This window comes from Sinocyclocheilus rhinocerous, unplaced genomic scaffold (assembly GCF_001515625.1).
Source record: "Sinocyclocheilus rhinocerous isolate Xijiao unplaced genomic scaffold, SAMN03320098_v1.1 scaffold481, whole genome shotgun sequence".
Classification (NCBI taxonomy): domain Eukaryota; kingdom Metazoa; phylum Chordata; class Actinopteri; order Cypriniformes; family Cyprinidae; genus Sinocyclocheilus; species Sinocyclocheilus rhinocerous.
The window spans coordinates 733,330-750,884 of NW_015657695.1; the positions used below are offsets into that span (position 1 = coordinate 733,330).

The 17,555-nt window shown below is 38.0% G+C and overlaps 1 protein-coding gene across 1 annotated transcript; it reads left to right on the top strand.

The window, feature by feature from the left end:
* The first annotated feature begins 442 nt into the window (after positions 1 to 442).
* ppl (periplakin) lies at positions 443 to 12,838 on the top strand. The gene is made up of 22 exons (XM_016529531.1): positions 443 to 694; positions 3,101 to 3,200; positions 3,739 to 3,893; positions 4,031 to 4,151; positions 4,240 to 4,359; positions 4,474 to 4,515; positions 4,607 to 4,768; positions 4,972 to 5,079; positions 5,907 to 6,002; positions 6,092 to 6,214; positions 6,319 to 6,465; positions 6,776 to 6,927; positions 7,007 to 7,110; positions 7,196 to 7,353; positions 7,779 to 7,957; positions 8,050 to 8,188; positions 8,275 to 8,468; positions 8,832 to 8,982; positions 9,075 to 9,158; positions 9,251 to 9,367; positions 9,486 to 9,578; positions 9,680 to 12,838. The coding sequence occupies exons 1-22, from the start codon at positions 645 to 647 to the stop codon at positions 12,347 to 12,349; spliced, it is 5,265 nt and encodes a 1,754-aa protein (XP_016385017.1). The 5' UTR covers positions 443 to 644; the 3' UTR covers positions 12,350 to 12,838.
* Positions 12,839 to 17,555: the final 4,717 nt, after the last annotated feature.

Here is a 17,555-nt window from a genome sequence, read left to right on the forward strand (position 1 = left end):
TCAAATAAATTAACGAAATTTTAATACATGTTATAAATTATGTGTTCAAATATATGTTTATGTTAGATAATAATTTATGAGGCATACTGAATAGGTCTCAAACATTTTGTACTTCTAATGCTATTTAAAAAGTCATGAGACACCAAAGTGTGTTGTAAATGTGGACTGAGCCTTATTGGCCATGGCTACAGTCAATGATAATGTCATTACATCCAAATAATCACAGTAAAAACGCCGCTGCTGCTGCTGCTACTGATGTTGTTGTTGTTTACTTTTGTGAATGAAACAGCCCACTGTGGATAAAAGTTTGCTCTGACTGTAGCCTGTTGAATCTATCGCACGAAACTTGTACAGAAGAAAAAGGGACGACGCCTCTGTTTGGATAGGCTGCAGGTATGTCTCTCAGAAAGGGGCGGACACCAGCCCGTACTTTTAAATGGGCTTGATGTTAAAAGCACGGCTAACCTTGACGGACAGCGAGAGCTCGTGTCGTTGGGAGGGTAGTGGCTGTTTCGTTCATTGTGGGCGTTGTTTGCGAGGTGTACCTGTCCTGGGACACGCGCCAGGTAGTTAAACGACAGACAGACAGCAACAGAGTGGGATCCTAACTGTGCAATCTTAGCAGAAACTCCGCAGCTGTCATCATGTTCAAAAAGAAGACCGGAAAAACCAGCGTGGCCATCAGTGATAAAAGGTCGGTGGTGACCGGATACATTCTCGCTTTGCATTGTTTTGTTGCGCTGAGCTCTTTAAAGTGCGTCTCTCCGGAGTCATTATGGAGCGCGAGTGTTTTAACGGGGTTGCGATTCATTGTCGTTTGGATTGTAGTAGCTTCACTAGCCACGTTACACAAGTTAACCCGCATTTTAAAATATATATTTCTGCTAAATCGGTTTTATGCTTACTTGACTTGAGGTTACTGTAGTAAGGGTGTGGCGCTGTAACAGGTTGGATAACTTTTCTCCGAGATTCATATTGCGTGACTTGCGTGGTTTCAATGCAACTCGTCTGGGTTGGTCTCACTTCACAATTAAAACTTTTTTTGTAGTGCGAGTGACAAAACTATTCAAATTAAAATTGTATGTCTGGTTTCAACTAGTCTAGGAAACATGTTCATAGCGAGGGAGTGTATGTGTTGAATGATTGCATTGACTATATCTAGACCCTCATCTCTTTGTGATAAACAACTAGATAAACTTAAGATAGATCTTTTAGTTCTGACACACTCTATTTGAGAAGTTCAGGCAAGACAGTCCAAGGTGAGACTGGCAGGACTGTGTAAACTATTTTGCCAAAGACCATTGGTGGTTCTGTACTAAGCAGAGTTGAGTCATGCAACTGTGAAAGGCATAGCTATTACAGGAATGTGCAGCAGCAATTTAACTGTATTATGTTTATATTGTATTATTATTACTAATTTACAGTGATCAACATTTTATTGTTCCTATTGTATATAGTTCTCAAGTTACATACGAATCAGAACAGGCTGTCAAAATGTGTAGGGAATGTTTAAAGAAAGCTGATTGGTTAAGGAGAGAAGTGTAATCAGAGTGACAAGTTCAAGTTCAAGCAAGCATGAACTTCTGATGGATTGAGAGATGAGTCTGGCCTCGAGCTTCGTTCCAGCAGGATTCAATATCGGACACTAATATTGTGAAAGCAGTGCAGCGTCGTTCACTGCAGCTATGAAGGATTTTACTCTAGGAGTATGGTTTCAGTTTGAGTCAAAATTATTTTATTGGTTACAGATGTACAAAAAAGAGGTTTTTCTAAACACATAGTTTTCTGTTTAGGTCATCTTTGGGTGTTGTTTGACTGCGCTACGCACAATGGGTCACTTAGTGTCAAATGTGCCAAGTTTTGTGACTTGTCTGTCAGCTTTTGACAGAAACAAGGCATGGCATACTGAGATATGGGCAGTTGGTTTGCAGCAAGCTAAAAAGGACAAAACCTTAGGCTAGTTAATACTGTGCTTAAGACGTCCACATTTCTTATTTTATGTTTTTGCATTTGTATATTTTGGATATGGGAACGCCTCTAGGGAAGGGAAGTGTGCATCAAATAATTACTTGCCACACCCTGATCTTCATCTCAAACCAGATTAAATAATTTTCTTTAGACAGCAGTTCAAATGTTGCTGCTTGTCCCATCATCTGTGTTATATAAATCTTTTACATATATACAATTCCAGCTTTGTTTTTGTATGTCTTGCTGCTTTAATAGTTGTTTTTGATTAAATAAATTACAGCAACAACATTGGTTACATAATCTCGTGCTTTAACAGTCCAGCTGTGTTTTGCAACTCATTTTGATGGGTTTCACATGCAGATGCATTCGGATTAGACGACATAGAAATCTATAAAAAAATCTTTCTTGCATGTGTAGTGACACATTAGTAAAACTTGTTAGACCTGTTTGAGTTTCTAACGCCCTTATTAAAGCCACCTTCATGTTGTAATTATCAGCCTCATTTACATATCTCACTCATAACTCAGTTCTACAGTGAGCACAAAACTTTAAATAAAGACAAAACTGTGTTGTATTTCCTGACAGGACATTATCATTTTAGTCCGTGTGAGATATTTTTAACTGCCATGAAGCTCATTATTAATGATTCATACTGTTGGATGTTAAAACAACATGCCTTGTCCTTGAGGCAAATACGACCCAAGGTGTGCAATTTGTTTCTGATCAAGTTTAGTCATGTCTACCACGCACTGTCAAATGGCATTTCTCTAGAATTCACAGAATGCACTAAAAACTATGCAAGGCTGCTGTAATGTTGAACAGCATTTCTGCATTTTTTCAATACGGTTCAGCTGAGAGAACTTTTTTTTGTTAGCACCATGGTTTTCCTAACAGATCTGAAATCTGTGCCAGATGATGTGGAATGAAAGTGTTTCAAGTCCGGTATTTATTTTCAGAGCATCTCAGCATGACAGAGAAGTGAAGTGAGGTGTTCTGTCCTAGATCCAGAGATACAACATAACAAACCTACAACATTTGCAACAGTATTTTGGGAAAAATGCAGACTGAAATGTGTATACCTTGCTTACTCAAACTGCTCCCACAAAAAAAACTTTCTGTTATTTCACCTCAGACCACCTGACACTGATTTGACGACCCTGATTGACAAGTTGCAGAAGAATGCAGACAAGGTGGAGAAGAACATCATTGAGACAGAACAGAATCTCAACAGGGTAAGTACAGAACGACTCTATCTGTGGATTACAAATCAAAGCGTTGAGAGTTAGTCACTCCTCCTGTCTTCCCACCAATAAGCATGTCAATGCCCCTTCAAAGATGTCAGATTAGGGTTATTTGGGGTCAAATAGAAGAAAGTATATACCAGTGTTCTTTTAGTGATATTTAGTATCATTTTTAGTATTATAGTATTTTGAATTTGCTTTTTTTTCATTTTCATTTCAGTCATTTTGTTGTGTTGCACAACAAATATATATTGTATGTGTATATATGTGTATATATATACATATATATATATATATATATATATATATACACACACACACACACACACACACACACACAGTAAACATATACTATATATACAACACTAATTTCAAATATATTATTAAATAAAAATATGCATATTCTAAATATCTTCTTTTGATAGATGAAAGAAAGTCATACAGGTTTGGAACGACATTTTGAGTGAACCACCTCTTTAACTATTGATACATAGCTATCCTTAATTGTGTTGCTCATTGATGTTTCTAGGATATCAGGAAGATCAATGAGGGCAAGCAGCCCCTGTACCAGGAGGACACCAACAAGAGGATCCTGAACTCACTGGAGCTACTGAATAGTCTGGATGAAGATGCAACCCAAGCCTTTCGTTTGCAGCACCCTCAAGCTGAAATGATTGAGAAGGAGTGAGTACTAACAGTATAACTATTATACTGTTATATTATGCCATGGAAGCAGCATTATATGCTGTGAATGTTTTTTCTTCTGTGAATTTTGCTGGGATTGTGGATGACTCATTTTTTTTTTCTCCTCAATGGAAAAGTATGAGACAGCTGCGAGTGCGTGTGACGAAGCTCCGCGAGGAACATGATCGCATTTACCACATCACACGATCAGAGCAGGTTCCCACTGTCAACTGGGGAAAGATAGTTGATGAGAAACTGGTGTGTATCTAAACATACCTCCCTATCTTTCTTTTGAATGTACGGTTTCAAATGCAATCGATTCATGTCCGAATGTGTTCTGATGCAGGCAAATGTGAACAACAAAGGATACGGACAAGATCTGCTGACCGTCGAGAATGAAGTGGAGGAGCACAATATTTTCCACAGTGAAGTCGAGGCACTGGCTCCGTACATCACTGGAGACCGGGTACTTTTTAGCTGCCTTTTTTTAAATCCAATGCTGAATAAAAGAAGTATAGTTGACTCTTTTGAACAGTCATGCTAATGACATCTGTGACTCATCTGCTTACTTGCATAACAGGACGGTCTGGATGGCCAGCAGGCGAAGTACAACAAACTACTGGTGAGACTTCATTTTCAGCTTTTAATTTTCAACCTAGTAAGTTGTCAATTCTCGTGTCTCAAAACACTGGATTTTACCATGTCTGTCTCAGGCGAGCTCCTCTGCACGTCAGAAGAACCTGCTCAGTCTGAGGGACTACATGCAGCGTTGCACCAACGAGCTCTACTGGATGGAACAGCAAGCTGAAGAGCGAAGCGCATTTGACTGGAGCGACAACAACCTGGACTACCCTGCCCGCAAGAGGCAATACGAGGTAAATGAACAACTCTTTAATGATAGGTAATGAATAAATGAGTCATAATTCTAGATGGTACTAAGACTGTGGATTGTAACTTGTATTGATGTGTTACATTTTAAATTCAAACCTCCTACAGATGATATGATTATAGTATTGAAATGCAAACAACGAATCAGTATATTTTTAACATGCTGCTTTGTACTTGAAAACTTCATCAGAACTTCATTAGCAAGTGTCTGGAGGCCAAGGAGAAAAGCATCACCCAGCTGAATGAAGATGGAGAGGAACTTATTGAGCAGAACCATCCAGGAAAAAATGTCATTGGGGTAATTACAAGTCATTTGCTAAAAAAAAATTTACAGTCAAAAACTAGTAGTGGTGGTTGCCACAGGCATCATGGGATGTCTTTTTACAGTGAAGAACTGTGCTGCACTACAGAGTAGTATGCAGTAATTATGGAAACACCAAAAAACTTTGATCTGATATCAGTTTTCACATTTTCTCTGAGCATAGCAAAGCCAAACAGCATATGGCAAATATATCATCTATTTGAAGCACAATAATCTGCTTCATACTTTTAAAATAACCACCATAATTGATATGTGGATTAAAGAGGTTCTTAGTTAGATTCTCAACCACAGTCTTCTTAAAAACACTTCATAAGGTATGATGTCCCAGTTGGATAATGTACTGGCTGACTCTGTTGACTAGACTTTTTGCCAATCGATTTTAAATGCATTTGTGTTTTAATGTATTATTATGATATTATTTTATTGTACTGTTTAATGTATGTTATTGTTTGGGGTTTTGTTAATCGGGGTGTTTGGGGTAATCTTGTAGAAAAAGCACAATAACAGCATAATAACAAGGTATAAAGACCAAACACCATCAGGCTAGCACACATTACATAACAATACACTGCATTGATTGTGAATAAACCAAATAACTTAAAATATAACTTCAGTGCACATAACTAATGAAACAATATTTAAATCGAATATAATCAGTGATGGGTCATTCAAGGAATTCTCAAAAGCCCCTTTCTATATAAATACATACATAAATTTAACATGTGCACACATACATTTGCCTACATTTAATATCACAGTGGCATTGCTGTATATGATTATTCTAAAACCAGTCTTGTTTTTAGGCACACATGGATGCCGTACATGCGGATTGGAAGGAATACCTCAACCTGCTCATCTGTGAAGAGAACCACCTCAAGAACATGGATGATTATCACAAAGTCAGTTCGCATTTTGCTTCATTTCCAGTTCTATATTTCCTTGTGTTTGCTGTCAGACTTGCTCAGTTGCCTTCTTTTTATTTTTCCAGTTCCACAAGGATGCAAGAGACACCAGCGATTTGTTGAAGCGCCTGGAAACCGAGATCAACCAGAAGTATAACCCTGAGTTTAAAGACATGTACCAGATGGAGGGCCTGATTGCTGACCTGAATGTAAATACATGGTTCTAATTTGGCACCTATTGTTAAATTTGTACTGAACTGCTGAACTAAAAAGTGTCTTCGCTATCTAAGGCTGTCTGTGTTTATATTGACAGGATCAGGCAAAGGCCATGGACCATTTCGACGAGCGGCTGAAAGCTCTTCAGAAGCGCAGCCTGCAGGTGCTCCCTCTGAAGTACCGCAGGGAGACTCCTCAGAAACTGCTCCCTATCGAGGCTCTGTGTGAATACGAGACTAATGAGGTACGGAGTTTGAGCTCTCGCTCACGTTATGCATGCGGCTTAAAGCTCCACTAATACCAGTCAGTGAAACATCAGCTATTATCATGAGTAAGCACGGAAAAACGTTGCACTCCGTCTCCGCTCGTGTTTTGGATTCCCCCATCTAATGTATTTAAATCCTTAAGAAGGCCTTCACCCAGACGATTCATCTCATATAAACCTCTGGAGACGTGTGCAGGGGATTTTGTACGGATTTCACATTTATTTGAAGAATTTGTGCTGCAATATCAAGTTGAAACAGAGCTTACTTTGCTCATTTTGTATGACACAGGGTTCAGTTTTGCGAGGGGAGCGGTACACCCTGCTCAGGAACAACGGGTCAAGATGGGACGTGAAGGACGCAAATGGCCGCACCATGAGTGTTCCAGCAGTGTGCTTCATAATCCCACCGACCGACCCTGAGGCTGTGGCCGTTGCTGATAAGTGGGTATTCCCTGATCTCTATATGCAATTTATAATGTATACACTTACAAATGTGTCTAATCTGAAAACATCTTTGCAGTCTAATAAACCAGCACAAAGGTATCAAACAGAAAGTAGCCAGCAGCAAATCTGCACTACAGGCACGACTGGCAGAGCTGAAGAAGGAGAGTACAGGAGGTCAAGGTTTGTCTCATGTTATAATAAACTTAGATGCACAGCTCTCCAAAAGAGAGAAAAATACTCAATTCATTCATTTCTCAAACCTCAGATAAACAAGAGCAGCAATGCCGTCAACTGATGGCAGGACTGGATAAAGTGGTCGGTGATCTGGATAAGCAGGAGAAGGCCATTTACTCTCGTGTGCGCCCCCCACTGGAGCAGACACGTCCTGTGCAAGACAGCGCTGACAGGCTACAGGACATAAAGGTACAAAGTTCGGTGTTTTTTAAGTATGTCTTTCATAGTGCACATCATGCATCAGAATGTTGTTTCTGAATCGATGCACATTTTATAATGGGTTTGATTGTAATAATGTTACATAATGAAATAATGAGATATTTCAGTCTCATTAGTACGGCGGTTCTCAGTTGCTGTTTTGTAACACCCTTTTTAAGAGTTTTACGTTAGGTCGAAACTTATCTGAGCATTAGAAAGTCTTAGCATGTTCAAACCCGATAAAAGGTGAAAAATAAGAAACTGCACATAAATTTTATCGTGTCTATCAACAAAACGATAGATTTAAATGTTTGATAGTGAATGGGAATCTGAAACTTAAACACAAAGGCATTGCTTCTGATCCTTATTTCAGTGGCAATTGATGTTTTGACCTTAACCCAGTATTTTCTTCACAGGACATTGCTGCTGCTGTTCGTAAGATAGAGCCAGAAAAGTCTTCAAAAGTACAGGAAGCTGAGAGTTTCCTCAGATCCTCTCCCAAATGTGCAAGTGCACCACAGCTCTACTCCAAGGTGGATGAGGCAAACAAAAAATACAATAAAGTTGATTTGCTGTTGAAGTGTGCTGATGACAAGTAAGTATTACTTTCTTTTTTTACAGTGGAAATCATGAATGTCATGTTAATTGAGAGCTTGAATTGTGAGCCTAAAAATGGTACTTTTGTAGACTGCAGAACTCCTATCGGCTTGAGAATTCTCTGCAGAATGGCAAAGCTCTGCTGTCCTCTTATGAAAACAAACTGGCAAGAGAGGAGGTCGCCCCATCCGACTCCACCTCACTGGAGAAGACCCAGCGTGAGTTGTCGGTAAGTTTAGTAATCCATGCCACTTTGTTTTTCCTTTTTTTTTTTTAAGTATACTATGCACTCATGTCTCATACTCCTGTCTCCAGGATATTGCATCTGAGCTGAGGAGCAAAAGATCTACTATAACAGAGACTGAGCAGAACCTGAGAGATGCCAAGGCCAGCTGCAACAACATGGCCAACAAAGTGCAAGAACATTGCCCTGATATTGAGAGGCAAGAGGCTGATGTTCAGAAACTCACCAAGCGCTTTGACAACCTCAACAGACAGGCTGAAGCAAGGTGAGTTCATATTATTTGAAGTTCTTTTAAATGGAAATGTACTTAAAAATGACTTAAGAATTGAATTCCACAGATTCAGCTTATTTAGTTTACTGTGTGTTGTGATTATATTATTTCTATTACACCTTAACATAATAGGACTGATTTCACTATTAATGTTTATGGTTGCACTTCATGTAAGGTTGAATTTTTTAATATTGCATTATGTGTCAAGAAGAGCATGTATTCATTTGTTTGTAAAGTGCTATCCTTGTTTATTTTATATAGATACATTCTTCTTTCTATAGCATAGGTCCTACAGAAAGTGTATTTAATCATAAAATATCAGCATCTTTAATTCTTTTAAATGTTTTCATTTTACAGATCACAATGTCTGCAAAGAGCCAAAACCGCTTATGCCAACTACCACAATGACTATGACAACCTTAATAGCTGGCTTTCTCGACTACCAAACTATGAGCCACGTGAAACTGATGACATCAGACAGATTGATGACAAACTGAAAAATCAAAGAGTAAGAATTTAACCACTTCTCTCATTACAATAATTGCATTATAATATTACAAATTACATTTTATTTACCAAAACTATGTTTGAAATGTACAGAATCTGCTCTCTGACATCACGAGAAAGGAATCAGACCTGAACAATGTGTCTAGAAATGCACAGCTTTATCAGCAAGCAGTCAAGGTACAAAAACCACAGCGTATTACTTACAGAGCATTATCCTACTATCGTGTTTATGCAAAGCCATGTGAACTCCTTTGTGTTGTGGCTTTCAGGACTACGAAAATGAAGCGGAGCGGTTTAAATCCATCCTTGACCTTGAAGATGGCTTGGTTCCTCAGACATACAAAAGGAGCAGACTTGAATCTCCTGCCTTGAAAGTGAAGAGAGAGGTGAATGTTTCTTAACAAGTGAACAGTTTCCTGGATCAAGTAATTAGTACATTTTAACGCCTTTTAATGACCGTTTTTCTGACTGGTAAAGTTTAAACATGATTGTTGTGTTTTAAAGGAATCTGCAATTGAGTCCAAATTCACTGAAGCGAATGCTGTGAACAAGCAGAGGCTGCAGAACCTAGAGTTTACTCAAAGCCTTCTTAACCAGGTAAAACACACTAACATACACCATGCATAAAATTAACCATAGTATGGCATAAGCATTGCTTTGCTTTTTAACACTTTCAATATTTTTGCAATTCTTTCCAGCAACCAGAAGTTACAATAATCCAGCAAAATGTCCAGACGGTGAGATCCTCAGCCCCAGGAGAAGAGCCCTGGAGAATCAGAAAACAGCTTCAGGAAGAAGTTCAGCGGAGAGACCAACTGGAACGAGAAATTCAGAGTGTCCAGAGTGACATCTATTTACTAGAGGGCCAGAAACCACAGGACACAATCGTCAAGAAAGAGCTCATCAAGCAGGTGCATGACCCTCAACTTGATGAAGAATATCACCGGGTTCAGCAGAAGCTCTTAGAAGAAAGCAGGACCACTCGTGTCTTAGAGAGCGAGTTGGACACCCTCCGTGTAAAGCTGCGTGGAATTGAGACCGAAATGAAAGAGGGAGCTCAGCAGTATACAGTCAAAGAGGTGCTCCGCATTGAGAGGGACAGGGGACAGGAGGAAGAACTCAGGAGACTGAGAGAAGAGCTGGAGGAAGTCAAGAGGATGAAGATGGTCAGAGAGAATGAAATCATTCAGATTCAAAAGCAAGTGACTATTCTTGCAGAGGAGAAAAACAGGGAGCAGGAAATCATCAGGGAGGAGGAAATCATTACAGTTCAGAATGACCCTAAACTTGAGAGCGAGTACAGACTATTGCTTGACAGGAAGCAAAAAGAAATAGACAGCCGAAAGGAACTCGAAGACGAGCTTCGATTCCTGCAGGAGAAACTAAGGCGTCTTGAAAAGGAAAAGGCCATGGCTGAGGAAAAGATCTCCATCAAAGAAGTACTGAAAGTTGAGAAAGATATTGCTTTGGAGAGAGAGGTAGGGAACCTGAGAAGACAATATGAAGATGAAAAATCCAAGCGCAGCTCTTTGCTGAGAGAGAAAACGGACATTCATCGGAAGATTACCAGCCTGGAGGAAGAGAAGTCGAAGGTCATCATTCAGGAGAAGGTGCGTGAGATTGTTCGACCCGATCCGAAGGCGGAAGCGGAGGTGGCAAATCTTCGACTTGACCTGGTGGAGCAGCAGAGAAGATGCAGAGATTCAGAGTTCCAGCTGAAGACCCTCCACGATGAACTGACAGTGCTAAGAAACAGAGGCCCACAATTTGAATACAAGGAGATCATCAAAGAGGTCATCAAATACAAGATTGACCCGGAAACTGAAAGAGAACTGGAGAAACTCAGGAATGAAATTGTGGACAAAAACCACCAAACAGAGAAGTTCGAGATGGAGATCCTGCAACTCAAAGAGGAGATTCAAAGATGGAAAGACACCCAGCCTCAGATTCATACCAAAGAGGTTGTAAATGAGATCCTGCAATACAGAGAAGATCCTAAAACCAAGGAGGAGATTGAGAGTCTCAAGCGGAAACTGGCTGAGGAACAGAGGAAACGTTTGGACCTGGAAAACGAAAGGGGCTCCAATGAAGAAAGGATCAGGATTAAGAAGATCGACTTGTCACAGGTGAGGGAGAAGATTGTCCAGAAAGAAGTAATGAAGATGGAGCAGGATCCACTCTTGAGGTCTGAATGTGACACCTTCACTCAAAACATCAACAATGAGCAGAAACAGAGAGAGATCTTGAAAGAAGAGCTGATCAGGATGCAGCATCAAAAGGCCGAATTGGACATTCAGCTTGAGGAGCTAGAACGTGAACGCAGAAGCCGCAGAGAAGCGGAGCTTGAAATCCAGAGGCTGAGAGTGCGGCTCAATGAACTGGAGATCAGGGACAAGGAAAACCGAGAAAAGGTTACAGTAAAGCAAAAGGTCGTACTCCAGCAGGACCCTCAACAAGAAAAAGAGCACTCTATCCTACGTCTTCAGGTTGAGGAGGAGAGGCACAAGCGTATGGTCTTGGATAAGGACTATAATGCCTTGTTGCAACAGCAGGAAATACTCGAGAGAACGGAAGTGCGTGAAAAAGTTGTGCGAACCGAAAAAGTTCAAGTCGAGCGAGACCCAGAGGCCGAGATGGACATTATAAGGCTAAAGAAAAGCCTTGAAGAAGAGGAAAAGCGACGTCGTGAGCTGGACCAAGAGATTATGAACCTAAACTCAAGGCTTTCGGAGATGGAGTTCACCAATACAAAATCATCCAAAGAACTCGACTACGTTCGCGACGAAAGCAGTAGGTTACAGCAGGAGAACCAGCGCCTACAGAACGAATTAAGGAAGCTTCAATCCGAAATCGAGATCACCACAAAAGAAACCAGACACATCACTGAGACTTCCCCGGTGGAAAACAGCAGGAACGTGGAAATTCGATTGGAATCCTTGCAAAGAGAACTCTCTGACCTCAAGCGCATCAGGATCGAGAAAGACGAAGAAATCGAAAAGCTTCAGAAGAGTCTGTCTGCAATGAGAGTGAAGAGGGAGCAGCGAGAAAGTCACCTCCGCCGCTCGATTGTCGTCATCGATCCGGACACACAGAAGGAGATGAGGCCTGAGGAGGCTTACAAGCTCGGCCTAATCGACTGGAAAATGTTCATCAACCTTCAGAGTCAAGAATGCGACTGGGAGGAGATCACAGTCAAGGGTCCGAATGGCGAGTCCTCCGTTCTTCATGACAGAAAATCAGGCAAGAAGTTTTCCATTGAAGACGCTCTGAGGGCTGGAAACATCACAAACCGTCAGCTGCAACAATATCAGAACAAAGAGATCAGCATCCAGGAGTTCGGTGTCATGCTGTCAGGCAGAGTCAAATAAATCCATTCATCAGAAAAAGAACATCAAATAGAGCGGGCTGTTTGTGTTCCCAAATTGCAGTTTTTACATTCACTTTCTCAATACAGTATGTATTTATTTTTAAATGCATTCTTATATCAATGCAAGATGGTGTTCCTTTGGTTATGGTGCTGAATTTGGGTTAATGTTTCTATCACTATACCTATGAATCTTCATCGAAGATTAGCAGACGAGACATGTTTGAGAATGTTTTACTGAAATCTAGTTCAGTTTTACTGTAATCTGATCTAATATATGCATATAAAATGTGTGCCTTAATGATAAAGTTATGGCCCTATCTGTCTCTCTTTATGCACTCTTTACTTGTGTCAGATTATTCTACTTTCATGTTTGATTTGAGATAAAAAAATGAAACGAGGATAAATCGGAGAACTGTGTTCTTTCCCTTCGTCTTTATCATGATGTAATAAAAGCTCAACTTGTCTTTGCAATCACTTTTAGTTCACAAAACCTGTAGGTGTCTTCTTTCATCTATGGTTTAAATGGTTCCCAAACAATACAAAAAAATAAAAGACTGAAATTGTTTTGATTACTTAAAATACACTAATAACATGTAAATTATTACATTTAGGATTTACGTTTTAATAAGAGTAAAACTATTTATTTTAAATTGTGGAAATAAAAAGTCTGGGCAGTTGTTGAACTGCAGTAAAGTAAATTTACAATTAAGCATTCAGACCACAGATGCAATTTTGTAATTTCACATGTGCTTTATCAAATGCTGATATGGCCAGTGTCATTTCCATGCAGTGATGGGTGTAACTAGTTACTAAGTAATTAGTTACTGTAATTTAATTACTTTTCCCTCTAAAAAGTAAAGTAAGGGATTACTTTTATTTTTTCTGTATTTTAATTGCAGTTACTTCTTTTGTAATTGAACTTAATACTGTGTATAGACTGTAAAACATTTATATACAATACAATACAATAGTGGATTTAACATCGAAATTTAAAGTCTAACCTTAAAATGCATGCTTTTTATGTACCCTTCTCACTTTAAATACTTTGGTGAGTTAATAAGAATATTGGTAACACTTTAGTGTCCAATTCTCACTATTAACTAGTTGGGTATTAGCATGAATATTACTGGGATATTGGCTGTTTATTATTACTTAAAAAGCACATATTAATGTCTTATTCTGCAAGACCTTATTTTAAATCCTTAATCCTACCCAATTCTTAAACTTAATTGTCAACAACTACTTTATTAAGTATTAAAAAGAAGTAATTAGGAGTATATTGAGGCAAAAGTATAGTTTGTTCATAGTTAATTGTTATTAGTGAGAATTGGACACTAATCTAAAGTGTGACCAGAATAATTTATGTAGTTATCTATTATTTATTTGAAAGAATTAAAAGAACCGTCTCATGTCTATCCTTGCATCATTCATTAACTTTGATATAGGATTTAGAAAGTAATTAGTATTAAGTAATTAAATACTTTTTGGAGAGAGTAATTTGTACAGTATTCTAATTACACTGTTGAAGATGTAATTAGTAACTAGTAATTAATGACTTTTTTTGAGTAACTTACCCAACACTGTTTCCATGACATCTTAAATTATGTATTGTGTTTAGTAGTATTGGAAATGACATTTTCATACATATTTAGAATAAAATGGCCTATGTTTTAGGCTCAATATTTTTCTAACATTTTCTCCCAAATACATTTTTACATCACATAATTTCACACATTTTACATAATTTAAATTGTTACATAATTTGACAAAATAAAATAAATATAAAAATTATATTACTGTTTTCACTTTTCACCACGCATCTCGTGTTAAATTTGTTCCCAAGCTTTATCCAAATAGACCTAGAATAACCTTTATTTATTTGTTTGTTTTGTTTGAAAAATCCACATAAATAATTTTCATTCAATGTCGAACAAATTTAGTCTATTTCCTTGGTTTACATCAATGAAGAAAGACAAATACCCGTTGTATCGTTGTAAATTCATATATCTCTCCGAGTTGGTATTCTCTGAATTCCCACAGGAGAACCTTAAAGGGGTCATATGATGCGATTTCAGTTTTTCCGTATTCTTTAGCATGTTACAAGCTCTTGGTGCATAAAGAAGATCTGTAAAGTTGCAAAGACTAAAGTCTCAAATCCAAAGAGATATTCTTTACAAAAGTTAAGAGTCAGCCACGCCTACCTAAAACGGCTCGTTCTAACACGCCCCCACATATCTATGTCACGATGTGGGAAGATTTGCATAACGCTGCCCAAATGTTCACGCATAGAAAGAAGGCCTAACTTTTATTCTGGCTGTATTGTTGTTGAATATACCGCCGCCATGTCCTGAAGACGCTGTGTGTTTCGTTGTGAAAGCGAAACAAATTTGTTTGGCCTTCCAAAAGAGGAAGATATCCGCTTCCTCATGCCTGGAGCTGATCCATGCTGGTCGCTGAGGAAATACATCAACTTCGATCGGCGGATCGGCTTTCACCGTGGACGAAGCGAGTCCAGCCCGGGGTCGTCACATGTGGTTGCCGCAGGCATCACAATATGGTAAGGGACGTAATTTTTCTGCCATATGTCTATTCTAGAGAAATTTTGTTACACCTTTACTTAGTGATTATTTTGCCTTATGTCTGTTCTAGAGACATGTTAAGGCGTTCTTCATGTTTAACGTCTATTACCAATAAACACGCAGACTGCTGGAATACAAAAACATTGTTTTAGGTCGAGCTCGATTTGTGAAAACTTTCACAATCGCATTTTATCGCGTGGCAGTGTTTATCTTTGCTCTGCCCCCCGTTTTTTGTAGCCTATAATAATGTAATTCGGTGCTGTTCCTGTGAATAACGGTTTCCAATTCATTAGGTAGCTAAATGAGCACATACACATATACAATTGTACACTTTGTTTGACAATAACGTTTTGGTTGTTGTACCTTTCCTTGAGTACTTGGCTTCAATATTCTGATTTGCAAAAGTTTCACAGTATAGCTGTTGTCAGTTAACCCTTTCTTGGTCATTATAATCCGTAATTATGTCCCCACTGGATGCCACAAATGCCTCGTTTATATTGGGTTTTAATGTTTTTGTCTCGTAGCTCCGGCCGGACAGGGCATCACAATATGTTTTTTAATTTTTTTTATTAAGTACAAAATCTGAATACAACAAACTAGCATTAATTAGTATACAAAAAAGATTCTGGTATGGAAGGCTCAACACAATAGAATCATACTAAGCTCCAGACAAATCATATAATAAAACATTCCAAGAAACATAAAATATAAAATAAAAATAAATTAAATAATAAAAAATACATAATTACAACAAATTATATAATACAAACAAATTAAGTAGTTTTACTGCTTTTGGATTTTTCATTTTACTAAGGGCATCTGAGAAGTATTTTAGATCAATTTTAAATACAATAAACAAAGGAGGGGATTTAAAATATCTACATTTATGTATAAAGTATTTTGCTAATAATATAATATTATTAATCAAATCGTACAAAACAGAGCACTCTTTGGTTATTCCGTACATTACATCTTGTAAGGTTAGAGTGAAACCATCAGCAATCACACCCTTCTCTACCATCCAGTCCTGCAATGCCTTCCAAAAAGACTGCGACAAACTACATGTAAAAAATACATGTTCTGTATCTTCAACTAAATATTTGCATAAATAACAGGGCTCATTTTCAAAATGAAATTTTGAATGTAGAAATTTATTGGAGGGATATATCTCATTTAATATTTTAAATTGCATTTCTTTTACCTTGGGGAGAATAGGAAATTTTAGATAGGCTGTTCTGAAATATTTAACAGTGCTTTCATCAAATGTATGATCTAATTGATTTCTTAATATTTGACAAGGGTAGCACGACTGGATGATATAATGTCTTATATATTTGTTAGTGCAGAGTTTGTTTTCTATCTCAATATCACCAACATATAATAAAGGAAGGACTGCAGTGATTTTTGAGTAGGAAAGAGAACATCTCATTAACATTTTTACACCTGAGGGTATTGCATTAATAACAGTAAAGAATTGCTTTGGATGACAGGCAAATCCGTGTTTTAAAGTAAATGCATTGTAATTTAACATATTACCAGTCTCATCCATTAGATCCAACACTGACCAAATATTTCTATTTACCCAGTCCTCATAAAACAGGGATTTGTTTCTGTGAAGAATATATTTGTTATTCCATATAGGAGTATTGTGGGGTGTAAAATTGTGTGTGTGTGCCAATTTCCAGCATAATAAGACTTGTTGGTGGAATGCTGATAGCTTCACTGGAACTTTGGATAAATCGAAGTCACATTTGAGAAGGAAGCGGATACGACCCAATTTACGAAACAAAGCTGAAGGCACTGCATACCAAAAGCTCTCAGTATTACCTAAAAACATTTGAAGCCACTTAAGTTTTAACACAGTATTCATACTCTCAAATTCAATTACATTCAGACCACCTTCTTCGTACCCTTTGATAATATCAGATTTTCTAATATAATGAGTTTTGTGCCTCCAAATAAAGTCATACATTTTTTGATTGCTTGTTTTTATAATAACTGAAGAGGGAGCTAAAGAAAAAGCTGGATAGATCAGTCTAGATAGATATTCAACTTTAGATAGAAGAATTCTCCCGAAAATAGACACATCTCTCTGTAACCAGCTATTCAAGATACCATTGTTTTTTTGTATTTTATTTTCAAAATTTTCTTTCATACTAATCTTCAAATCTTTGGAAATAGAAATGCCTAGATCACCGTCACTTTAACTGGAATGTTATACAAGGACAAATCTTGAATGGGGTGTAAGGCCAAAAGTTCACATTTGTTTAGATTTAGTTGAAGGCCTGAAGCTTTACAAAAGGAATTGATTAGAGAGATAGCCAGAGGAATTTGGTCTTTGTTTTGTAAAAATAATGTCGTATCATCTGCTAGCTGACTGATTGTTAAGGTTTTCCCAAATACATTTAATTTCTTCACAGATGAATCATGACTAACCAAAACAATAATGTACAGTATGTTTTTTTCACCTTAAACCGCATAAACACATTTCATTACACCAAATACACAAAATAATGTTCTTTTTAGCAACATCATATGAACCCTTTATACTCTGTATAACTTCTCCAGAACCTGCTGTTTAAAAATGCATGAAGCAGGTCAGTGTCATTACACTGCTAGTGAGCGACG